At 47.8% G+C, this 21,873-nt stretch overlaps 1 protein-coding gene across 6 annotated transcripts in view; it reads right to left on the bottom strand.

The window, feature by feature from the left end:
• DPYSL2 (dihydropyrimidinase like 2) overlaps positions 1 to 21,873 on the bottom strand; it is a 119,226-nt gene that overhangs the window by 53,780 nt on the left and 43,573 nt on the right. For 4 of the 6 annotated variants that reach the window (XM_024767763.1, XM_024767759.1, XM_024767760.1 and 1 more), the window contains exons 2-3: positions 19,298 to 19,386; positions 17,418 to 17,602 (exon numbers count right to left, since the gene is read on the bottom strand). In XM_024767763.1, the coding sequence (XP_024623531.1) occupies positions 17,418 to 17,602; positions 19,298 to 19,386 (274 nt within the window). Of the gene's footprint in view, positions 1 to 17,417; positions 17,603 to 18,460; positions 18,697 to 19,297; positions 19,387 to 20,855; positions 20,875 to 21,873 lie in introns of those variants that run through there. The other 2 variants (XM_024767762.1, XM_024767761.1) reach the window with 2 other exon arrangements.

Raw genomic sequence — 21,873 nt, 5'->3', positions numbered from 1 at the left:
AGATGGCAACTTCTTTAAGAATAGAGCCCAGGGACTTCCCTGGTGATCCAGTGGGTCCTTTCTTTGTGGGTCTCCCCAGTAGATGGCAACTTCTTTAAGAATAGAGCCCAGGGACTTCCCTGGTGATCCAGTGGGTCCTTTCTTTGTGGGTCTCCCCAGTAGATGGCAACTTCTTTAAGAATAGAGCCCAGGGACTTCCCGGGTGATCCAGTGGGTAAGACTCCACACTCCCAATACAGGGGGGCTTGGTTCGAGCCCTGGTCAGGGAACTAGATCCCACATGCATACCGCAGCAAAGAAACCCGCATGCCTCAATTAAGAAGCCCACATGCCGCAGCTAAGAAGTCCACATGCCACAATTAAGAAGTCCACATGCCGCAACTAAGAAGTCCACATGTCGCAAAGAAGATCCTGTGTGCTGCAACTAAGACCCAGTGCAGTCTAAATCAATAAATAAATCTTTTTTTTTTGATTGTTTGTTTGTTTTTTGCCGTACACGGGCCTCTCACTGTTGTGGCCTCTCCCGTTGTGGAGCACAGGCTCCAGACGCGCAGGCTCAGCGGCCATGGCTCACGGGCCCAGCCGCTCCGCGGTATGTGGGATCTTCCCAGACCAGGGCACGAACCCGTGTCCCCTGCATCGGCAGGCGGACTCTCAACCACTGCGCCACCAGGGAAGCCCAATAAAAAAATCTTAAAAAAAAAAAAAAAGAATAGAGCCCATATCTGCAGTTCTAATGGCTAGACCAGGACCTACCATGTGACCTACTAAAGACCAACAGAATGAGTGAATGACTGTGTGGATGAAAGAAGAGGGTTTCGTAGTGGTGGAAACCACAGAGATTACACAGAGCAATACTGTGATGGCACTGGGCAGGACCTCATCCTTCCGTTGTTATCTCCCTCCCCCCGCCCACATCAGTGCAGCCCCAGGCACCCAGCACCATTCTCAGTTCGCAGTTTTATTAGGTGTTCATCAATATGTCAGAAGCATCCGGAAAGCGAGGATGGAGTCGCCTGAGATCCAGTGCACATACTGAAACCATGCATCACACCTGAGGCCCCCAGCAACACGCTAAGCAGGACACATGCTGTCCAGGGAGCCAGACGACCAGGGTCTGAGTCCTCATTTAGCCTTGTATGAGTTGGGTGGCCTTGGTCAAGTCACTTAACTTCTCTATTCTGCAATTTCCTCATGGGGAGTGGGGGATATTCCCCACCCTATCGATCTTACAGAGGGAGAGGGAGGGTCCCAGGAGACAGCAGCTGTGAGTAAAGCCTCTGCAAGCTATAAATGCAGGATGTGATTAGTTTTATTACCCTGGCCTATGGAGAGGGGGGATGCCCATCTGAGGCAGGAACAGACGAGCCTGGGAGATCCCCGTCCTTGGCTGAGACTGCCCCAGCCTGGCAGGCTACAGAAGGTGTCAGAAGAAGGACATTGGAGCAAAGAGGCTACAAGGCCACCAGCCACTTCCCTCCATGGCACAAGACCATTTACCTGCCCACCCACCATAAAGCAGAATGAAGGGTGGTCGTAAACAACCGCAAAACAGGATTCACTCTGGGGCCCGTCGTGAGACAGCAGTGCGTCTGGAGGAGCAGAGGGGGGCCTGAAGGGAAAGGAGGTGGCCATTCCAGCCAGCCAGGGACAGTGAACCCCAGAGACAGTGAATCCCAGAGTACCCTCTGTGTGGGGGCAGACAGCCCTAATTTCAATTAATCTCTCTCATCTCTACGGACATCCGTGTACTTTTCACATCAGATGTCCCCATGCAGGGTTAGGAAAGCATACTCAAAACCAAGTTCTCACATCATGGATCAAGAGAAGGGTGACTAAGGGTCAGCGAACAAGTGGACTGGCCTTGAAATAAAGCCTAGAGTCAGAACCACAATGAGATACCACTCACACCCCTAGAGATGGCTACAATCCTAATGCAGAAAGTAACAAGCGTTGGCAAAAATGTGGAGAAACTCGTGCCCTCTGACACTGCTGGTGGGAATGTAAACTGGTGCAGCCACTTTGAGAAACAGTTTGGCAGCTCCTTAAAAAGTTAAAGATAGAATTACCACACGACCCAGCAATTCCACTCCTGGACATATAGCCAAGGGAAATGAAAACATATGTCCACACAAAAACTTGTCCACAAGTGAGTATTATTCATTCACAGAAGCCAAGAAGTGGAAACAAACCCTAATGTCATCAACTGATCAGTGGATAAGCAAAATATAGTATATCCTACAGCACAATATTATTTGGCCATAAAAAGGAGAAAAGGACTGATACATGCTACAACATGCATGAGCCTTGAAGACATCATGCTAAGTGAAAGAAGCCAGTCACCAAAGGCCACATAGTGTATGATTCCATTTATATGAAATGTCCACAGAGTAGCAAATCCATAGAGAACTTTCTGTTTTACTGTTTGCCATCCGCTGGGAAATGGCAGGCAGCTGCTAACTGATACGGAGTTTCTTTGGGGAGTAGTAAAAATGTTCTGAAATTAGATAGGAGTGATGGTTGCACAATTCCGTGAATACCCTAAAAATAGAAAAGATTGTACACTTTAAAAGAGTGAATTTTATGGTAAATAAATTATATATAATTTTTAAAGAGTCAATATGGTTTGTGTAAGCCAACACATGTATTCATACATAAATAAATAATGAAAGAATAAATGAATGAAGCCTAAACTGCTAAGGCTCTGTTATTCGGCATCTTTTCTTGATGCAATTCCTAAGAACAAGCAAGAACAACAGACGGCTTTTTGCAAATTGCCTTAAGGGCAAAGAAAATGAAGAAAGGGCCGAGCCAATCCACGAAGAGGGAAAATTATCAGGAAAATCACATTTTTCTGGCACAATCATGGATGGAAAAGCCATCAGTGGCTAGAGGTCACTTTTAACTGGCAAGGAGACAGTGGAAAGAGAGGATTTATGTCAGAGAGGCAGAAACGTCACACAGCACGTGGCTTCCGGATCCCCAACTCTCTCAGAACTAAGATGGAAACGTTTAAAAGCCCCTCTGCAAAAGTGGAAGGATCTAGAAAATACAGAGTGAGAACGTTCCAACCCCCGACATTAGCAGAACCTATTTCTTTTTTATTGATCAGCGTTTCCAGTTTGTGTTTCATTAAGAGGCCTTGCCATGTAATGAAAATTCACATTTCAAAGAGGGATGATAAGACCATCTTCAGTTATCCTCTGGAAAGTAAGTTCTTTCTGAGAGTTGAGTTTTTGTGCAGTGGGAAAGCTTCTCTCGCCATCACCAGAGCTCGCTGTTGGTAGCGAACTAAAACGCACATAAACAGCGTTAGTCACAGATATAAGCGTGCACTAGGGAGAAAGGGCACAGACGTGCAGAAACCCCTGGGCCTCAGTTTCCCCACTGCAAAATGAGGGGACTTCAATAAACCACCTCTATGTCCCAGACAGGGCCCGCACCCAGAGCTTGGGGTCAGGTGTCGGACTCCCATCCGTCCCCCAGTAACAAAGATTGGTGTGTTGAACCTTTACCTGTCCTTTGAGCCAACCATTCATTAAAAGCACCGTTTTCTACACTGTAAAGAGAGAACATGATCAGATATTTTGAACATCCCACTGAGCAGGATATAAAACTCAGCAAAGCAAACCCTCCTTTTCCAAAGTAAGATGGAAAATATGTTTTCGTGAAGGGGAGTCCAGAAGGGAGGGGGGTGGCGGAACTCTCCAATAAACAGAGATGAATGCTTTCGGTCAGAAAAGAAATTCGGGCGTTGGTGAGGATGTACCTCTGTAATGTCAAAGAAAATGCCATTTCAGAGCTATGCTGACCATTTTAATTGATTCCCAGTGAAAGAAGAAAAAGAGAAGAGGTGTATAATGAAATGAGAAATGATTGCTGAAACCAATCCCCACAAAACAAAGTTAGCCCTTCAAACGTCTCAGGATCCAGGTGTCATGGTAAAAAGTTTTGGCCATCAGGAGCAAAACGGGGCTGCAGGGCCTACCTCTCCTCCTGTATAACCTGCCCAAGCCACGTCATACTTGCCATCTCACCAAATCCTTCCAGCGACCCTATTAGGCAAGAAAGGCTGATCCAGGGCTTCCCTGGTGGCGCAGTGGTTGAGAGTCCGCCCGCCGATGCAGGGGACACGGGTTTGTGCCCCGATCCGGGAAGATCCCACATGCCGCAGAGCGGCTGGGCCCGTGAGCCATGGCCGCTAAGCCTGCCCGTCCGGAGCCTGTGCTCTGCGACGGGAGAGGCCGCAACAGTGAGAGGCCCGCGTATCGCAAAAAAAAAAAAAGGTCGATCCAGGCCCTTCTGACAATTCACAAAACCACGACCGAGATGTGGGGCAAGTTGCCCGAGCTAATAAGCAGGAGGGTCGAGGTCAGAATTAAGGTCTCCTGATTCCCGGCTCCGTGAAGATGTGTTGTCGAGAAGTTGAGGCCTCAAATTCTTTCCATTATACCTCATGCTTCTCCTTGGATGATCTCCATAAAGGAAACAACGATGCACAGAGCAGCAACCCCGACTCTGAACAACTGTTTGATCTGCCCTGTCCCTGCTTCTCCTCAAAAAGTGCCATCTGCCCGAGGTGTTTCCCAGCCAGACTGTAAAGAGCTGAATCTAATGGACCTCATAGCAGGCCGTGCCAAAGCGATTCAGGGAAATGGGAAAAAACCGGATCCGGGCAAGGAGACCTTGGAAGCAGCTTGCGTAGCACAATCTGGCCATGCATGGAAAGGGCCTCCCAGAAGAGGGATTAAGTTCAGTTTATGAGTGCATGGCATGAGTTACTCCTTTTGATTGCTGTCCAGATCCGCCCCCTGGGATGCAGGGGGACATCAAGGCCATCAATCCAGTGCTTCTGTTGGGAGAGCAGAGATACTCGGCACACCAGCATCTCAGTGAGCATCTTCCCCCGCTGGACGCAGCCTCCTGCTTGGTGACAGACAGTCCCTATCTGATCACTTTCTCCCTTCACAGTGCAGAAAAAAATCACTTTTAAATAAAAGTTGGGTTGAAGGACAAGATTAAGCTTGAACACCAAAATATTTCTGTTTCTTGTGGATTGGATAGCCCAATGCCCCATCGCAAACTGCAGGTGGGCGACCGCATCTGGGATATTTGTAAGCACCTGGATGCTGGGCACCGAGCAGCGTTTGTGAGCACACTCTTTTCTGTTTGTTTGTTTTTTGGCCGTGCCGCGAGGCTTGTGGGATCTTAGTTCCCCGACCAGGGATCGAACCCGCGCCCTCGGCAGTGAAAGCGCAGAGTCCTAACCACTACACTGCCAGGGAATTCCCATGAGCACGCTCTTTGATTGTTCGAAAGCCAACAGTGCTCCTTATTCTGTGGTCTGAGAGCGCCACGAGCCCAGAGCGTGGATCAGCCCTAACACATGCAAGCTCTGTGGCTTTAGGCAAGTCAGCTGGCATCTCTGGGCTTCCCATTCTTCATTTATGGCATGAGGACAAGCCCAGCTGTCTTCAGGGTTGACGTAAGGATTAGAAATCGTGTGTACAGAGCTTGTATCGGGGCACAGACTCCAATCAATGGTATCCATTATCTGCTGCCTCCAAATCATCTCACTTTCTTCTACTGTTTCTTGTGCAAAGGACGGAATCAGACAGCTCCCCGCTATGATTCCCTGCAGGTCAGTGGAGGGGTCCGGAGAGCAGCCACTGGGTCATTCCCCTTCCAAGCTCATCAGAGAACAAGAGAACTCAACGCAAGCCCCTTGGAAGAAGAGTGACATATACCTGGGTTTACCTGGTTTATGCTGTTGTCCTGGGATAACAACTAGCAGCAGCCCTTTCCCTCTCAAAAGTGCATCCAATTTGGACAATAACTTAAATGCCCATCGTACACGTAGGGGTGAAGCCCCTATCTAATTGTGTAAAATGACACGTAAAACACACCACCAATTCCGAACCTGTTGCTGGGACACTCCGTTGGGTTTGCATTTAAAACTCTGAAGCAAAGATTGCGTTTCCTCCAAAATACTAACTCTACCCGCCTCCACCGGGCTCAGAGGGGCCCCCAAATTATCTGTCAACCCCTCAGGACATAGTTTTCTAACTAAATTCTCTCCTTGCCTTAACTATGGATCTGTTCTGCCTGCTTTTTCTACCCCCATGATTTGTGGAGCTAATGAACAAAAGCAAAAAATAAATAAATAACAATAATAAAGACTCCCAGCTGGACTAAAGAAGTATGAGATGTGAATGTCAAAGCAAGAGCAGCTGTCTGTCTGCAACGACATGGATGGACCTAGAGATTATCATACTAAGTGAACTAGGCCAGACAAAGACAAGTATCGTATGATATCACTTATATGTGGAATCTTAAAAAAAAAAAAGAAAGAAAAGAAAAGATACCAATGAACCTACTTACAAAACAGAAATAGACCCACAGACATAGAAAGTAAATTTATGGTTATCAAAGGGGAAGGGGGGTGAGGGATAAATTAGGAGGTTGGGATTAACATATACATACTACTATATATAAAATGGATAGCCAACAGGGACTTACTGTATAGCACAAGGAACTAAAATCAAAATTTTGTAGTGTCCCATAAGGGAAAGAAATATATATATATATAGCTGAGACACTGTGCTGTACACCTGAAACTAACAGGACATTGAAAATCAACTATACCTCAATAAAATAAAATAAATTTTTGTAAAAAGCAGCTGTCTGTCTCTACCAGAACTGGTCACCAATGGTCAGGACCAGCGCTGTCATCTCTGAGGGGTCTGACACAGTCCCTTCATTTGATGCTACAAAAGAGGAACAGGACCCTGGCCGCGTCTGCCCAGAGAGGAGTGAGCCGAGTCCCACAGGACTCTCATGCCACATGTCTCTGAGTGTGAGGCCCTCCATGGCTAAAAGCTTTTTTAGACAAAACAGCCCCTGGGGAAGAATCTGTCACCAACACTGCCAGAGGAGTAACCCCAGGCCGTGCACTGGAAGCGCAGCAAGCCGCAGGGCTGTGGGAAGGGAGATGTTTGTGCAGAGAATGCAAACCTCCATGCAGACACTGTAATGAATCCACCATGAGAAACAAGGGGCCCAGGCGTTCAACAGCACAGTAACGACTCATGATAAAGTTGGCCCCGTTTAAATTCCTTTTTTGGCTAAAAATTCAAATCTAGCAAGAGTTATTGACTAGATCAGCCACTTGTTGATGACACTGCTTTGCACCTGTGGCATCAAGTGTGTTGTCAAGAAATTTAAGCCCCAAATTCTCTAGCGATTATTTGGAAGGGGAATAAAAGTGAAAAGTAAAAAAAAAAATTTTTTTTTTTTGCATAAGAAGACATTTTAAAGGGCTTTTTATAGATGACGGTTTTTCCTGCTGCGTTGGAAACATGAACTCCATTATGGGCTTGAAGATGAAAGAAGCCTGAATTTCTTCATGATCCCCCCAAGTGGCAGTAAAGGGAGATATCCATCTGGAATCAGCTGGCACGTGACTGCATCCTTGGATCAGGAATGATGAACAGCAGATAGGTAGATAGATAGAGGGATAGATGATAGATAGATAGCTATCAGATTAGATAGATGGATTAAAGAGATCATATTGATTTTATAGATAACAAACAGCAAGATATACAGACTAGATATATAAGATAGAGATAGATGATGATAGCTTAGGTAATTGAGATATTGATATGGAGAGAGTAGATGGCTAGATCATAGATTAGATAGGTAGACAGATCAACTGATTCACACACGTGCCGAAAGTGTCACAATCATCGTTTTTAAATAAAATAGCACAGGGACTTCCTTGGTGGTCCAGCGGGTAAGACTCCACGCTCCCAGTGCAGGGGGCCCGGGTTCGATCCCTGGTTGTGAAACTATTAATAGATCTCACATGCATGTCGCAACTAAGACCCGGCACAGCCAAAGTAAATAAATAAATAAAATTTTTTTAAAAATAAAAAAATTTAAAAAATAAATAGTATAGCACAAACAATCTCACCTACTTTGCATATAACCCTAAGAAATACGAACCTATTGTCTCCATTTTGTAGACATGGAAATTGCCTCTAGAAATATATTAGATGATCACACTCAAACAGAAAGTATCAGAAAGGGAAATTAAACTTAGACCTTCGGATTGCTGGAACTCTCCCATCCTTGTCCTGCCCTGTTCCTTGCAATCTCACCCTCTGAAACATGCTCCAGTAAATTTTACCCAGCTGAGAGAAGGAGAGAGGCTGGGACAGAAGATACGAATGGTTGCCTTAAAAGTCTATGATTCTATGTTATTACCAGGCCCTTTTGATTTTTCCCTCAGTCTCCCCACAAGGAAGGATGCCAGTTCTGACCTATCATTAGAGGGAGATTAGGTCATAAACACTATTGATTCAACCTAAAGACAGTAGGGTTTTCTCAGGGAAACCAGCACAGCAGGTGGCCCACAGGGCTGGGTCCACATCCCAGCTCCACTCGGCCGTCAGCAACCCCTGTCATCCCACTATCCGGCCCTGTCCTGTTCATCACTTCTTACCCCCCCACTCTAAGCCCTAACCACTGCCCTGTGAGGCAATCAGCTAAGTAAAACCTTCCAGGACACCAAGGACAGCAACCGAAGGAGGAGGCCCTTTTCAGGGACCTGAGCTCAGCCCCACCCTGTTTTCTAAGCTTCTGGGGGGCACCTGGCTACAGAACTCACCCACCCCAGGTCACACCAGTGGAATCCCCGTCCCTTTGCAAAGAGGACAGGATACAGCAGGGAACTGGGGGCAGGAGGCAGCTCTGGCTTTTAGGAAACCTTGGCAGACGTTCATTCAGTTTCAACAGAAGTCCAACTGTTGGACTAGGCACCTAGATCCACGGCTCCTAACCCTGGCCACCCCCTGGAAGCTTTAAAACTACCAATGCCCAGGGGACCTCCCTGGAGGTCTAGTGGTTAGGGCTCCACACTTCCACTGCAGGGGCCACGGGTTCAATTCTCAGTCGAGGAACTAAGATCTCGCGTGCCACGTGGTGTGGCAAAAAAATAATAAAATAAGTATTAAAAAACAAAACTCAAAACCCTACCAATACCTGGGCCCACCTAGAACAGTCAAGTCAGAAGTTCTGGTCTCTGTGCTTAGTGAAAACTCCCCAGGGGATTCCAGCGTGCAGTCGAGGTTTGTAATTGGCTCATCGCAAAATTCCTTTCACAGGATAGTCAGCCTTGGCCACAGAGACCCTACCCCGCTGCATCCTCCCTATCATTAGGGGCACATTTAGTCACATTCAAAGAGAGCCGGATCCCATATGGGTTAACCAGAAAGAACTCTAATTTCTACTCACTGTCATTCCCCTGGGTCATTCCCCTGGCAGTTAAGAAGACTAAAAGCAAGGAATCTGGGTAAATGGCTTCATCCAACAACGGCAGACAGTTGAAGGCAGAGCCCTCAAAGCCCAGGGAAATAATCATTTCCAGAGAAGCAACAGGGAGGTCTTTGCAAAGAGGAGAAAGGGGGAAAGCTGGGGATAGGGCCCCACATGGAGTAATGGGTCCCAGAGCTACGGACACATCCCTAGGCCAACCCCTTCCTAAGACAGTCATCTATCCCTTTAAAACATTGCCCATCATTAACTGTTTAAAGGACAGAACGTCCACCTATTACGAAAAGGCGCTCTTACGAGAAGCACAGCAGACGGACACCAAGCTGGGCAGGGAAATGAAATGGGGTGCTCCGTGCTAGTTCCTGTCTTGAACAGAAACCACCTTCAACAAAACCACCGAAAACGTACAGTGTGGTTAGGCGTTCTCCTAAGTGACTAAGTGGGTATGTCCCTTCTTCTTACTCTTCCCCTACAACTCAGCAGAGGCTGTGCAGGGACCAGTCGCGTTGCCAGGCTCTGGAGGGAAGGTAAGCAATGCGGGGGCGGAGGCAGTGATGGAATGGGGGCTTTCCAACTGTGCTTCCCCAAGCCCTAGGGTTCCCCAGAGGCAGAGGGGCTGCCAACAGGGGGAGGAAGGGGAGAGGATCTGGGCTCTCCCATTGGCCCATCATTCCGGCCAGAGCTACCCTGCTTTCCTTAGTCTTACCTGCCAGGTACGGGGTCCCGTGTAAGATTTTCATCACGTGAGAAGAGGGTGACCCGCGGACAATGCTAAAGATCCCAAGAGGAAGAGCAATGGCGTCCGGGTTTTGGTCCAGACGCATTCAGCTAATCATGAGGCAGCCAGCATGGGCAGCTTCCATGTTTGCTGGGGGTCGCATAACAATGGATAGGACACGATCTCTGCGTTCTGTGAAGTCTTCGCCCAGCTCACTCAGCCGGGACAGGGAACAAGGGTATCCTTGGACATGTGCGTGTCATGCAGGCTCTTAACTAGCCATGCGGAACCCTGAGCCTGCGCGACGCTGACAGCTGAAAGTCCGTCCCTCACATCAAAGGCCAGGAAGACCTTGCTGGAGCCCATCACATCCACATCCCCCTGTCCACGAATGGCTGGACTGGAAGAATCCGGGCACTCCCTGGGATATTTGGGGCCAACCACCTAATACCTGGTACCGAGCAGAACAGAGGAAGAGACTGAAAAAGATGAAGCATCCTGGGAGGTAGCACCGCTCTTCCGGAAGGGCCAGCACACTCTTTACTAGATGCTCTTCTCAGGAAGGAGAGCAACTCTGGGCAACAGGATTGACAAGACGTTCCCAACAGTCAGAATAACCCGCTCCACAGAAAGTCAGAGAACAGGCTCTGGGAACATCCACTACTGAGACTCTCCACGCTCTGTACACAGCACCCACGGGCCACGTCAGAACTAGATCATGGAGGATGCAGGCGCCTCTTTCTATTTTTTACTTTTTGGCCACGTGCACAGCATGTGGGATCTTAGCTCCCCGACCAGGAATCGAACCCGTGCCTCCTGCAGTGGAGTCTTAACTGCTAGACCGCCAGGGAAGTCCCCAGATGCCGTCTTAAGAGATGAAGCCCACCCTTCTGTGGGCTGGGGTGATTTCCAAAGCTGTAACCACCAGCTCTCAGGGCTAGAAACCAGGCAAGACACCCTGAGTAGATTAGGATAACTGCCACAATGTCCATGAAAGAGGGCCAGGGACCCAAACAGAAATGTCCCTGATTCTGGAAGGGCCAGGCAGACCCTAAACCCAACTGGACTATGAGGCTGGCTGGAGCCCAACCCAACGGCCTCCTTCCTGAGAACAGCGCCTAGTAAAGAGTGTGCTGGCCCTTCCGGAAGAGCAGTGCTACCTCCCAGGATGCTTCATCTTTTTCAGTCTCTTCCTCTGTTCTGCTCGGTACCAGGTATTAGGTGATCGGCCCAAAATATCCCAGGGAGTGCCTGGATTCTTCCAGTCCAGCCATTTGTGGCCAAGATTTGCACGGCGACGTCTGAGCAGGTCCCGTCCTGTGGCGTCCGCTTGCAGAAGGCACTTGTGTCCGTAGGCAAAACGTGTGACCTCACCCAAGTGGGGACTGGGGAGACGCAAGGAGGGGCAGGCAGAAAGAGGCCACTCCCACAGCCCATCGGATAACGTCGCTTTCTAATCGCCAGCCCACAGGCAGATTTTGTGGCGACAACTTGGGTCCTGGACTTCGAGACTTTCGTCTGACGCGGTCAGGGTTTTTTGTAAACACTTTCTAACCCGAGTCAAATGAATGATGCAAAGGGAATAATCAAAGTATCGATTACAGACACATTCACATTACAGTGTGTGTGTGTGTTCACACGTGGACCCGTCAGAGGCAGGGGAACAAACCCAAATGCCACATGGACGGAGAAATGACAAGCAGTGGATGTGCCCCAGGGACACTCCGAGGACACGTCTCCCCAGGAAGGCCCGGCCACCGGGGCTGTGGGAAGTCACCTGGCCTTGATCTAGGCCTCCTGCCTCTGCAGGCATGGCTCTCTAGGAAGCCCGAGGGCTTTCGGGGATGACTGCGGAGTCCACCGTGGCACTCAGGGCCCACCCCGTGCACACAGAGAGAGAGAGCTCCCTCATGGGGGGACCAGCATCCCCACCACCTGCCGAAAAGACGGAGGGAGAAATACCCATTCACGACCTCAGGCCGATGCTCGAGCTCTGGACTTTCCCCTCCTGCCTCTCTCCCCCTCCAACTGTTGCAACAGCTGACTGGACCACAGTGACCAGGGGGCTGGAGCGGCCGCAACAGGGCACTGCTGAAGACACAGCTGTTTCGGTGGAAATGAACGCAATTAACACCAGACGTGTAAACCCTCCTCCCACCCCAGGATTTTCGATCCTCTGGCATCACTCAGATGAAGCAGGACACCAAGTCCCATGAGCATCTAAACTCATCCAATCATTCATTCATTCAACCGCGGGCATCAATGGAGTCAGTGTCTCAGGAGTGAGACACTGCTGGGCGGGGAACATTAACAGAAAGAGGCAGAGGAGCCTTGATCAAACTGTAACACAGGACGCATGTCCCGAGGGCCAGGCCATGAAGACCCACTGTTGGCCGAGGCGCACAGAATAAGTGGTAGATTACGGCAGAGGGGGCTGCATGGGGGCTTCGGGAGGGAGGTAACACCTAAGCTAGCCCTTGAAGGGTAACGAAGATTGCCAGAGGCAGAGGAAAGAAGGGAAGGGCATCCCTGGCTGGGGTAACTGACAATGTGAGTCTCGGCTGGGGCAGCAGGATTGGGTTCTGCCACTTGGGCTGCATTCTCAGAGCCAGAGGGGGTCGCTGAGGGCTTCAGAGAATGGAGGTAGCATGATCGGTCCACAAGAAGAGCCCAGGCTGCAAGGTGATGTATGGGCTGCAGAGGTAGGGATCAGGGCAGTGAGACTCTCAGAAGCTGGGGCCAAAATCCAGTAGAGACGATAAAGGTCTGAATTGGCAAAGGAAGAGATAACACGCCAAGAGATAATACAGAGACAGAATTGACTTGATTCGGCACAAGGTGACCGTGGGTTTGAGTCAGCCTGACCCTGAGGGCAGCCCTCTCCGGGGTTGGGCGCTGGGGTAGCAGCAGGAGATGGAAAGACGAGGGTGAGTCTGACTGGGGGTGGCTGGGTGCGGGAATCGGGGTACCTCTGGGAGCCACATCCAGCGGGTAAGTGACAAGCCCAGAGTTCAGGAGAGACAGCCCCGAGGCATCTGGCTGTCCTCTCCTTGTCTGTGCTCAGGTCCCGTCCTGGTCTCTGCTGTACAGCAGCTTCGGGGCGGGGAAGAAGCCCCCTTGGGTGTGTTGTGCTGGGGGCTCCACACCCCTAGGGAAAGCGCTGAGTTCAGGTTAGCAGGAACATTCAGGCTCTCTTCCCTGAGCAGAGGCTTCCGATCCTTAGCGATCTAGAGTCTGTAGATCTGGCACGGACCCCCGAGATCCAGACTTTCCAACAGCTCCCCAGGTGCACTTGACAATCACCAGATTCAAGTACAGATTCACAGGTCCCATCAGCAGACTCTCCACTTCAAGGGGTTGGGTGGGCCCAGGAAGCTGAATGTTTTAGGAGGTGTTACCCCAAGTAACACCAGGGTACCCAGTCTGCTGACCATGCTTGGAGGACCCCTGCTCCCAAATGTTCGGGTCAGACCCTACAGCTGGAGCCTCTTTTCTCTGCCTCTGTTGAGAGAGTTGAGATCCAGAGGGGGCCTCTATGGAAACGGGTGGTTGCTGGTAGCTGATGTGAGATGGAACGATAATAACCACCACGGCTGAGTGATAACTGCGGGCCAGGTACTATTCTGATGCCTCCACTGTCGATCTCTGTAACAACTCTCCCCGTTTTGCAGGTGAGGCGACCGAGGCTTAAAGCAAAGGTCACACTGCTGGCAGGTGGTGGAGTCACAGTCGCAGGTGTGCGCTCCATAACTGCCGCCTGCACTGATGCGCGGGGTGAGTGCCCTGCCCTCTGGCTTCCCCTCTATAAAACGGAACTGTTCCTGCCTGCTTCCTGGAGACGCTGGGGTCTCAACAACTCTGATGATCATAAAGTCCCCGGGGACACCAGCAGAGCTTTCTCCAAGCAGCACCCCTGCCGCTTCCGTGACCCCTCAGCTGGTCTGAATGCCACCTACAGGGAGCATGTCTAGAGCCTCTGCCCACGCATCACTGGATGGGAAGGGCAAAGGACATTCCCTCTGCCCCACACGGACGGCCCCTTACAAAGATATCGTTGTACATTTCTCAATGGGAGGCTCTGTTTGATGGCAATAATATTATTTTCTGCTGCTGACGTGTCACCTCCGTTTCCAAACTGGGAATATTCAGCTGCATTTTCCACCACAGGCTGTGCCATTTCAGACCGAAATGGAGCCTCCAGGTCCCGAGACCTGGGAAACACGCAGCAAGCGGCAGGTGAAGACACATCAAGTGACATGGCTTGGAGCAACTCAGAAAGCTGGGAGGGAGGGGCTGCAGGTGGTATGGTGCCAATTTCCTTCAGGGGCTTTAGTTTCCGTAAGTTTTCACTTGAATCCCTTCAACGTGCCCGAAATACTTAGTTCTGGCCTCAATACTCATTAAAGAAGCTACAATCTCACCGAAGGAGCAGGTTGCAGGTCCTGACCCACTAAGCTAGCTATGCCTCTTTGCAAGGCTCCCACTATGAAGCGGGCTCCAGCCGCGGACACAGTTAAAGCAATGCAGAACGCTTATAAGCAGGAAAAAGAAGCCTGATTTCCTCATATGTATTATGGCCACGTTATCTCCCGAGGGAAGGGCAGGCAGTGGGAATTCTATAGAGGTCAGTAACCACAGGTGGGCATTTGCAGGAGTAGATACTTTTCTCAGGATACACAAGCAGTGGAGTTTGGGGTGTGACCACTGTGACCACATCGCCACTACCTCTGACTACTTTCGTCCTTTGAGATCTCCTTAAATCGCCCTCCTCTTTGACCGCATCACCACCCCTGCATTAAAATACGCTTGCATTCTGCTCAAGTGAGAGGGGCAGGCAGTCTGATTTCTCCCTCCTCCTTCGTTCCGAGCTGCCATAAGGTCATCCGCTGCCTATTCTGGGCCCTCGGTACAGGTGCAGGACTTGTGGAGACATCCCTGGTCCCTGCACACAAGGAACCCACCTGGCAGGAAGGGAAGATGCCCACAACCGCTGAGAAAGAAGGCCAAAGGGAAGGTCAGGGTGTCAGCAGGAAGGGATGCGCCCTTGGCAGAAAGGGACAAGAAGCAGGAGAGGGGCCAAAGAACCGGACAAGTGTTGAGGAGTGAAAACGCACATTCGAGAATGCAGGATGGGGTCTTTCAAGTAAGTCGGAGAGAAAGCAGGGCTTTGATGCATCGTGGTGCGAAGTGCATCCGATTAGAGGCCAACTCTGTCTCTGAGCTCTGTGAATCGCCAAACGTGGGCGCTGGAAAGGGCATCCAGGGTCATCTAGTGCAAATCCTTCACTGTGCAGACGAGCAGCCCAAAAAAGCGAGGTGACTCGTCCAAGGTCACACAGCAAGTTAGTGCCCTGGTTGGGGTTATTTCCACCTCGGAGGGCTGCCCCTCAGCCCAATGATACATGTCACTGATCGCTCCCTTAGGAAATATTTGTGACCTATTAACACTCTGCGACCAAGGCACAGGCTTACAGGGCCCCCATAGGGACTCCAAACTGAGGCAGATTATAACCTTGGCTTGGTCTTCTAGGCTGACACCCAGGCCATCTGTGCTTCTCCAAGCTCCAGTGTGGCTCCACGGCTGGCCCTGCAGGAGGGGTGGAAATGCCGACTGGTGCCAGTGAGTCCTGACAGATGCCACTGACAAAACAGCAGGCGTCAACACTAGGCCAGAGTCCCAAGGGGTGTGCAGACGCCAACACCGCCACCAACAAGAACAGCACCCTCTAGGTTAGAAGGTAATACGTGTGGCAAGAAAGAGGCAGCAACAGGAAGGCTTAAACGTGGGTGCTCTTTCTGGTCAGTGATGACACCCCGAAGACCAGAAAGGACACAAGGAGGTGAGTGTGTGATTTAAAAAAGTCAAAGAGCTCGAACTAGAATGGGATAGCAGCGTTCTTCTGGGTGGTAGGGCAGATAAGAGGAAGCATAGAAACAGACCCTAAAGTTACACGTAAAGAGAGCATCATTCTGGAAAGTAACCAGCAAGATAGGTTTTTTTCTAAAGCAGAAAGAGCTAAGTTCTTTCCACTTGGACCCTCTTCTGAACTGAACTATAAGCTTTTGAGACAGACTGTATATTGCCTTTCACTCCTGGATAAAATCTTTAAAAAAAAAAAATGAAATAGTGCCAATGGCAGCAACACGGATGGACCTGTAGATTGTCGTGCTAAGTGAAGTCGGACATAGAAAGATAAATATCATATGACATTACTTATATGTGGAACCAAAAAGAATAAAATGATACAGATAAACCTATTTGCAAAACAGAAACAGACCCACAGACATAGAAACAAACTTATGGTTACCAAAGGGGAAAGGGGAGAAGGGATAAATGAGCAGTTCGGGATTAACAGATACACACTACTATATATAAAATAGATAAACAACAAGGTCCTACTGTAGAGCACAGGGAACTATATTCGATATCCTGTAATAAACCATAATGGAAAAGGATATGAAAAAGAATAGATACATAGAGATATATAACTGAATCACTTTGCTGTACACCTGAAACTAACACAACATTGTAAATCGACTACACTTCAATAAAAAAATAAGAATTAAAAAAAAAAAGTGTGTCTGGCGGGCCACTGTGCAACCTGCCTACCTCCTCAAACTCAAAATGATATCTGCCAAAGGGACAATCAACAGGCAGGCTGGAAACCTACATTCACAAGCAAACCCTTCACATTTGTTAGGAAATATACTTTAGATTTAGCTGAATGAAAAGCATAAATCCAACTGAGTGATGTTTACAGGGCACCCAGCTCTTCACAGCAGCAATTTTCATATCTAAACAACTGATATCTGTGGGTGCTTCTGCAAGCAGGACTGCCCAATTCCATTTATGTCAAACCCAGGCCAGGAAGTAATCCCTCCACTTGATTTTCCTATCAGTGGAACTGACGTTCCTGGTTCAACAGTTCATTTGCTGTACCCCGGCCTCCTTCCAAGAAGATACACACTCAGGAATTCTTTAAAAGTCAAAATCAAATAGTTAGGAGCAAAGGCTCAAAACTCATAGCTTTGAAGATTACTCCAAATGCTGTGTTTTCAAAGTGACCACAATCAAATCACATTTTTCAGGTTAAGGAAGACAGAAGTTCTCAAGCAGAGAAAGCAAGAAGCCACTCTTTTATCCTACAAAAATTCTCTAGAAGCGTATTCTCAAGTTCAACTGGAGAACCTCGGGGCTGGACAGAAAATGAGACTAAGGCTGGCCCACCCTCACCCCCTTACGTGGTAGATCCGTCCACTGCTTAGTTCCGCAACCTTTAGAAGGAAAGACTCAAACGACACAGACTCATTTTTCAAACGATAATGGTTCCCAAGCCCTAAGATTATTCTTTGTAAGCTGTCTTACTGATCATGGTGGTTCCCCCAGCCAGGGCTGCCTTGGTGCCTTGAAAGAAGTCATCAGCAGAGGTCATCCCCTGATCGGGCATCTGGAAGCGGGTATGGACATCGATCCCTCCAGGGATCACCATTCTGGAATGGGCTTCAATGGTCTTCACCCCTCCTGGCACAATCAGGTTTTCTCCTATTTGCCTAAATAAACAGGGTAGGTGACAATGATTGTAAAGAAATGTCCTAAATCAAACGGGATCTGACAGACATTTTCAACCACGCCATAAACGACCCTTCCCTATGTTCTAAAGACTCTTCAGATTATTGTTATCATTCATAATCTGTGCACCCCTCACTCCCTACCCTCAAGAGGCAATGCAGAGCATACTAGAAAACAAAATCTAAATAAGGCATCAGAGGCCAATCAAAGAGGCTTAGTTACCAGAAAACCCATATGATCAAATGATAACAAAGCCCTGAGATATTTACGTAAAATATCACTATACTTTCCTTACAACACACTCAGTTGAGTTAATTATCCTATAACAATTTTCTCCAGACCTGGTTGCACTTTACAAACATTTATTTTCACCATATCCTTTCCAACTAAGAGAAATGAGGAGTAGAAGGGTAGGGAATAGAACAAAACAAAGCAAAGATAATAATAAGTAAACACTATGATTGCAACTATTTAAAAATTTGGAAGCATGTGATCAGCAACTCAGATAACAAAGGCGGCAAAATTAATATTCATTAAGTTGGGTAACAAGGATTCATTTCCAATTTTTAAAAAATATCTCTGCTACCTCTTTATGCTAGTTTTTGGAAAAGGAAAAAGTAATCAAGGGGGAGTTGGTAAAGTTCTAAAACAAATTAGTGATGACTAAAAATATCACACAGGCTTGTTCACTTCTAGGCCAGAGTCTTACAGACCAGATCATGCTGCTTTCCACTTGGGGGAAAATGGAACATGAAAGTCATGGTATTTCAGAGCCTGGAGCTGAGACTGTCACAAGCAAACACACATGGAGAAAACATTAAATGTGGAAATGTTAAAACCTCTTTTAGGATCGTAAATCAGGGTGTGAGTTTCCAGGCAACAGACACGTCCACTACAATTTTCCACTCCTCTGGACTGGTTTGCTGCTTGCCCTTGATAAATGCTGCTTATTTAAAGGATGTCATTTGCAGCAGTGTTTGTCTTTAAACAGATGTGCTATTTCTTCAGAGCCCTCTGAGCTGTCCCAGTCGGAAGGGCACGAGGATATTGAGACGTTCTCAGCTCACTTAACCCTCTAGGACCCAAAAATACCCTAATTCAGTAACTGCTTTGTTGTTTTCTCCTTTGAAACATAACACACAATAAACACAAGGGCAGTCCCATTTGTGTTAGTTCCCACTTAAAACATGAAACCTAAAATTCCCTCGGAATGAGGCAGTAATTTGTCTCTGTGACGTAGTAATTAATGTGGTGTCCATTGCCCCCAACAACTTGGATTCTTGATTAAGGCAGATGTGCTATCACGATAGAAGAGGCTGTACTTCACGTTTCTGTCCTTTGATTGTCCTATCCACCCCACACAAGTGCATTCTAGTGAAACCTTTAATATAGTCAATGGATCATAACCTGAGTATGTGGCAACAAGATGTGTCACCTCGGTTAAAAATAGTCAATTACACAACACGTAAGGAAATGGGTGTGCATTTAACTGTGGTTTTGAATTCCCTAAATCTGAGTTTTCAAACTCACTAATTACCACCAATCAAACTAGGCTTAAACAGATACTGATTTAGTCTCTAAATCACTACAGCTTGATACTATGGGTGTGAATTGGAGCTAATGCTTAGGAACACTGCAAGGTACCCAAATCTGTGGCAATACTGAGTTATACTTACTTGATCAACCCATCTTCCATGTATATGTCTGCATAGAATGACTGGTCGTCATTAACGATTTTACCTCCTTTGATCAGAAGACGATCACTCTGAAACAAAGAAGCAGTAAGGTCACAATTCGTAACTGATCCATGAGAAACAGTTGGTAGTAAGATAAATGAGCTAAGACCACATTTTCACTGCTCAAAAGTGATGCTCAAAATGAGCCAATTTTGGAAAGACTCAGTGACAAAGGTGAGTCTGCATTTGGCAATCTACTCATCACTCGATGAGTCAGAACATACTGGCAAAGCTCAAAGCTTATCCTAGAGAAAAAAAAAAGAAAAAGAAAAAAAACACAACAGAGACAACAACCATCTCTTTCCATTAGACCTACAAGCACAAAAGAAAAAGAATGAAAAAAACAGCCTAACAATCTTCCTTTAAAGATCAGTAAAAAGATTTCAGATAAAGAAGGCAATCGCTTTAAATGGCTTTAGGCTAAACTTCATTTGAAAAAACTAATACACCCACATGTAGCGGAAGTCGATTCTTGCTGAGATTTGTGTCGGGAAAATTTAACCAGAAGTCTGTTGTCATGGGATACTATATACAAACACACTTGGTTCATCCACAGCAAGGTTTCAATTCAGTATGTTCTTTATATTTGCATTTATCTTCGAGGTAAATCACAATTGTAGCAAAGAGGGGGAAAAACCACTTCGAACATGCACCATTTTAACTATTAAGCTGTTAAGAAAAGGTAAAGTTTTAGAATAAAGTAGGTGAGATGGCAAGTTCTAAAATCTAACACTATTATTGACTGTACACAATACTGATACTTTAATTGGTACAAAAAATATATGACAAGCAGCATATAAGAGCCAAGAATGTAACAGAAATGTTACATTATGATTCATCTCTATCCCAAATGCTGTTGATGGAATGCTATGCCACTTCAAAGAACGGCGTTCATTTTGACAATGGTTAACTCAAAATTCAGTTAAGAATAATATTCTCAGCAAGTGCTTTATATTTAGCACCTACCAAGAAGAAATTACAGCAACTTTTAAAAAATATATATAAGCTACTAGAGACCTAGAAAAAAAGATACTTCTACACAGAAATGCACACACCCCTGGGTTTAGAAAGTATTTATTGTTTTTCTAACATCATGAGAAACACTAAGATTATTTTAATTGTTGCACTGTAGGGACCTTCATCCTGCTGTAGGGTTTGGAAAGTCAAATGGGAATAAATAGTCAGCAACGATTCCTGCATTTATATGAGGCAAAGGTTAAGACCTTTACAAAATCCTGTCCTGTAAACCATGTCACCCAAGCCTCAAATCAAATCTGTGAGGTGATGGGAGCTAGATTCTTGTCCCAAGGACACATAAAGAAACTGAGGCTCAGAGACGTTAAGCCACTGGCCCAAGGTCACCTGATCCAGTGCACTTATCTGTCTACAATGATCTCCCCCTCTTCCGCAGAATCCAGCTCTGATGGGATAAACATCGCCTGGGAGGCAAAGAGAAGCCCTGCCCTTCACCACCTGTTCCCCTTAGTCACTGCAGTACCTGTTTCAGCCATCATGCGAATCCCCGAGCCAACATCTTGTTGAGAAAAAAAATGAAACATCACAGCCCCGCTCACTCGAGTGGCATCTTACATAACAGGCTGGCCGTGCTGATGGAGGAAAGGAAACCACGCTATAGGTCCTACGATAATGCCACCAGATTTTGTTAAAGGGCAGAGGGGGCGCTCTTCTAAAAATCAGTCTTGTTGATTGTTTGCTTTTTGAATTATTTTCTCCCCACACTGTCAAAACGAAACTGCCTTTTTCATTCACGAAGACAGCAGAGTACTTGAGGCTTGCAGCAAATCTGCTCTCCACCCCACTCCCCAGATTCCTTCCTGCAGTGCAAGGAACACATAACGCTGGGTCTCCCGGCGCTCTGCCCTTTGGGATCTCGGGTCCTTGGCCCTCAAGAAAAAGCTAGTACCCACCCCCCGCTGTAGAAGAGCTCATCCTATAAACCCTCCCGAGCACACGCCCCTTCCCCTGTGCATGTGCTCCCACATCTCTCTCCTGCGGATGGGTGTGCCCTTGTACATCCAGTGGAAGTCGGGGTACCCGTGGCTAAGGAGGAAACCAGAGCGAAAGCACTCCCTCAAACCCAGCCCTAAACACATCTGGACTTTTCAAAAATTCTTTCGGTCACGGCCTCAGCCCTGGGTTCTACCCAGCAATCAGCTGGCCCATTGCAATTGCACATCATTACATAACAATGAATTTCCCTCGCGTCCCTCCCTCCCCGGGATTTCATTCGGGGATGTAGAGAACTAGGACTGGCGAGACTTTTCCGGGAAAAGATGGGGGCGGGGGAGCAGCGGGAACAAGAACCTGTGTTCATCGCCGAAGCATCGCAAAGTCATCGCTTGGAGCTTCTCGTGATTTACAAACTAACAACCCCAGGCCCCAGAGCTGCGCCGGCATCTCCGGCCTCTGCGATCATTGTCTGGCCGAGGCCGGGCCATCTGCTCCGCGCGTCGCGCAGCGCCATTACCTCCCAGAGCCCCGGCTCGGCACTGTCC

This window comes from Neophocaena asiaeorientalis, unplaced genomic scaffold (genome assembly GCF_003031525.2).
Source record: "Neophocaena asiaeorientalis asiaeorientalis breed wild unplaced genomic scaffold, Neophocaena_asiaeorientalis_V1.1 scaffold523, whole genome shotgun sequence".
NCBI classification, from domain to species: domain Eukaryota; kingdom Metazoa; phylum Chordata; class Mammalia; order Artiodactyla; family Phocoenidae; genus Neophocaena; species Neophocaena asiaeorientalis.
This window is presented reverse-complemented; position numbering and strand designations above follow the sequence as displayed.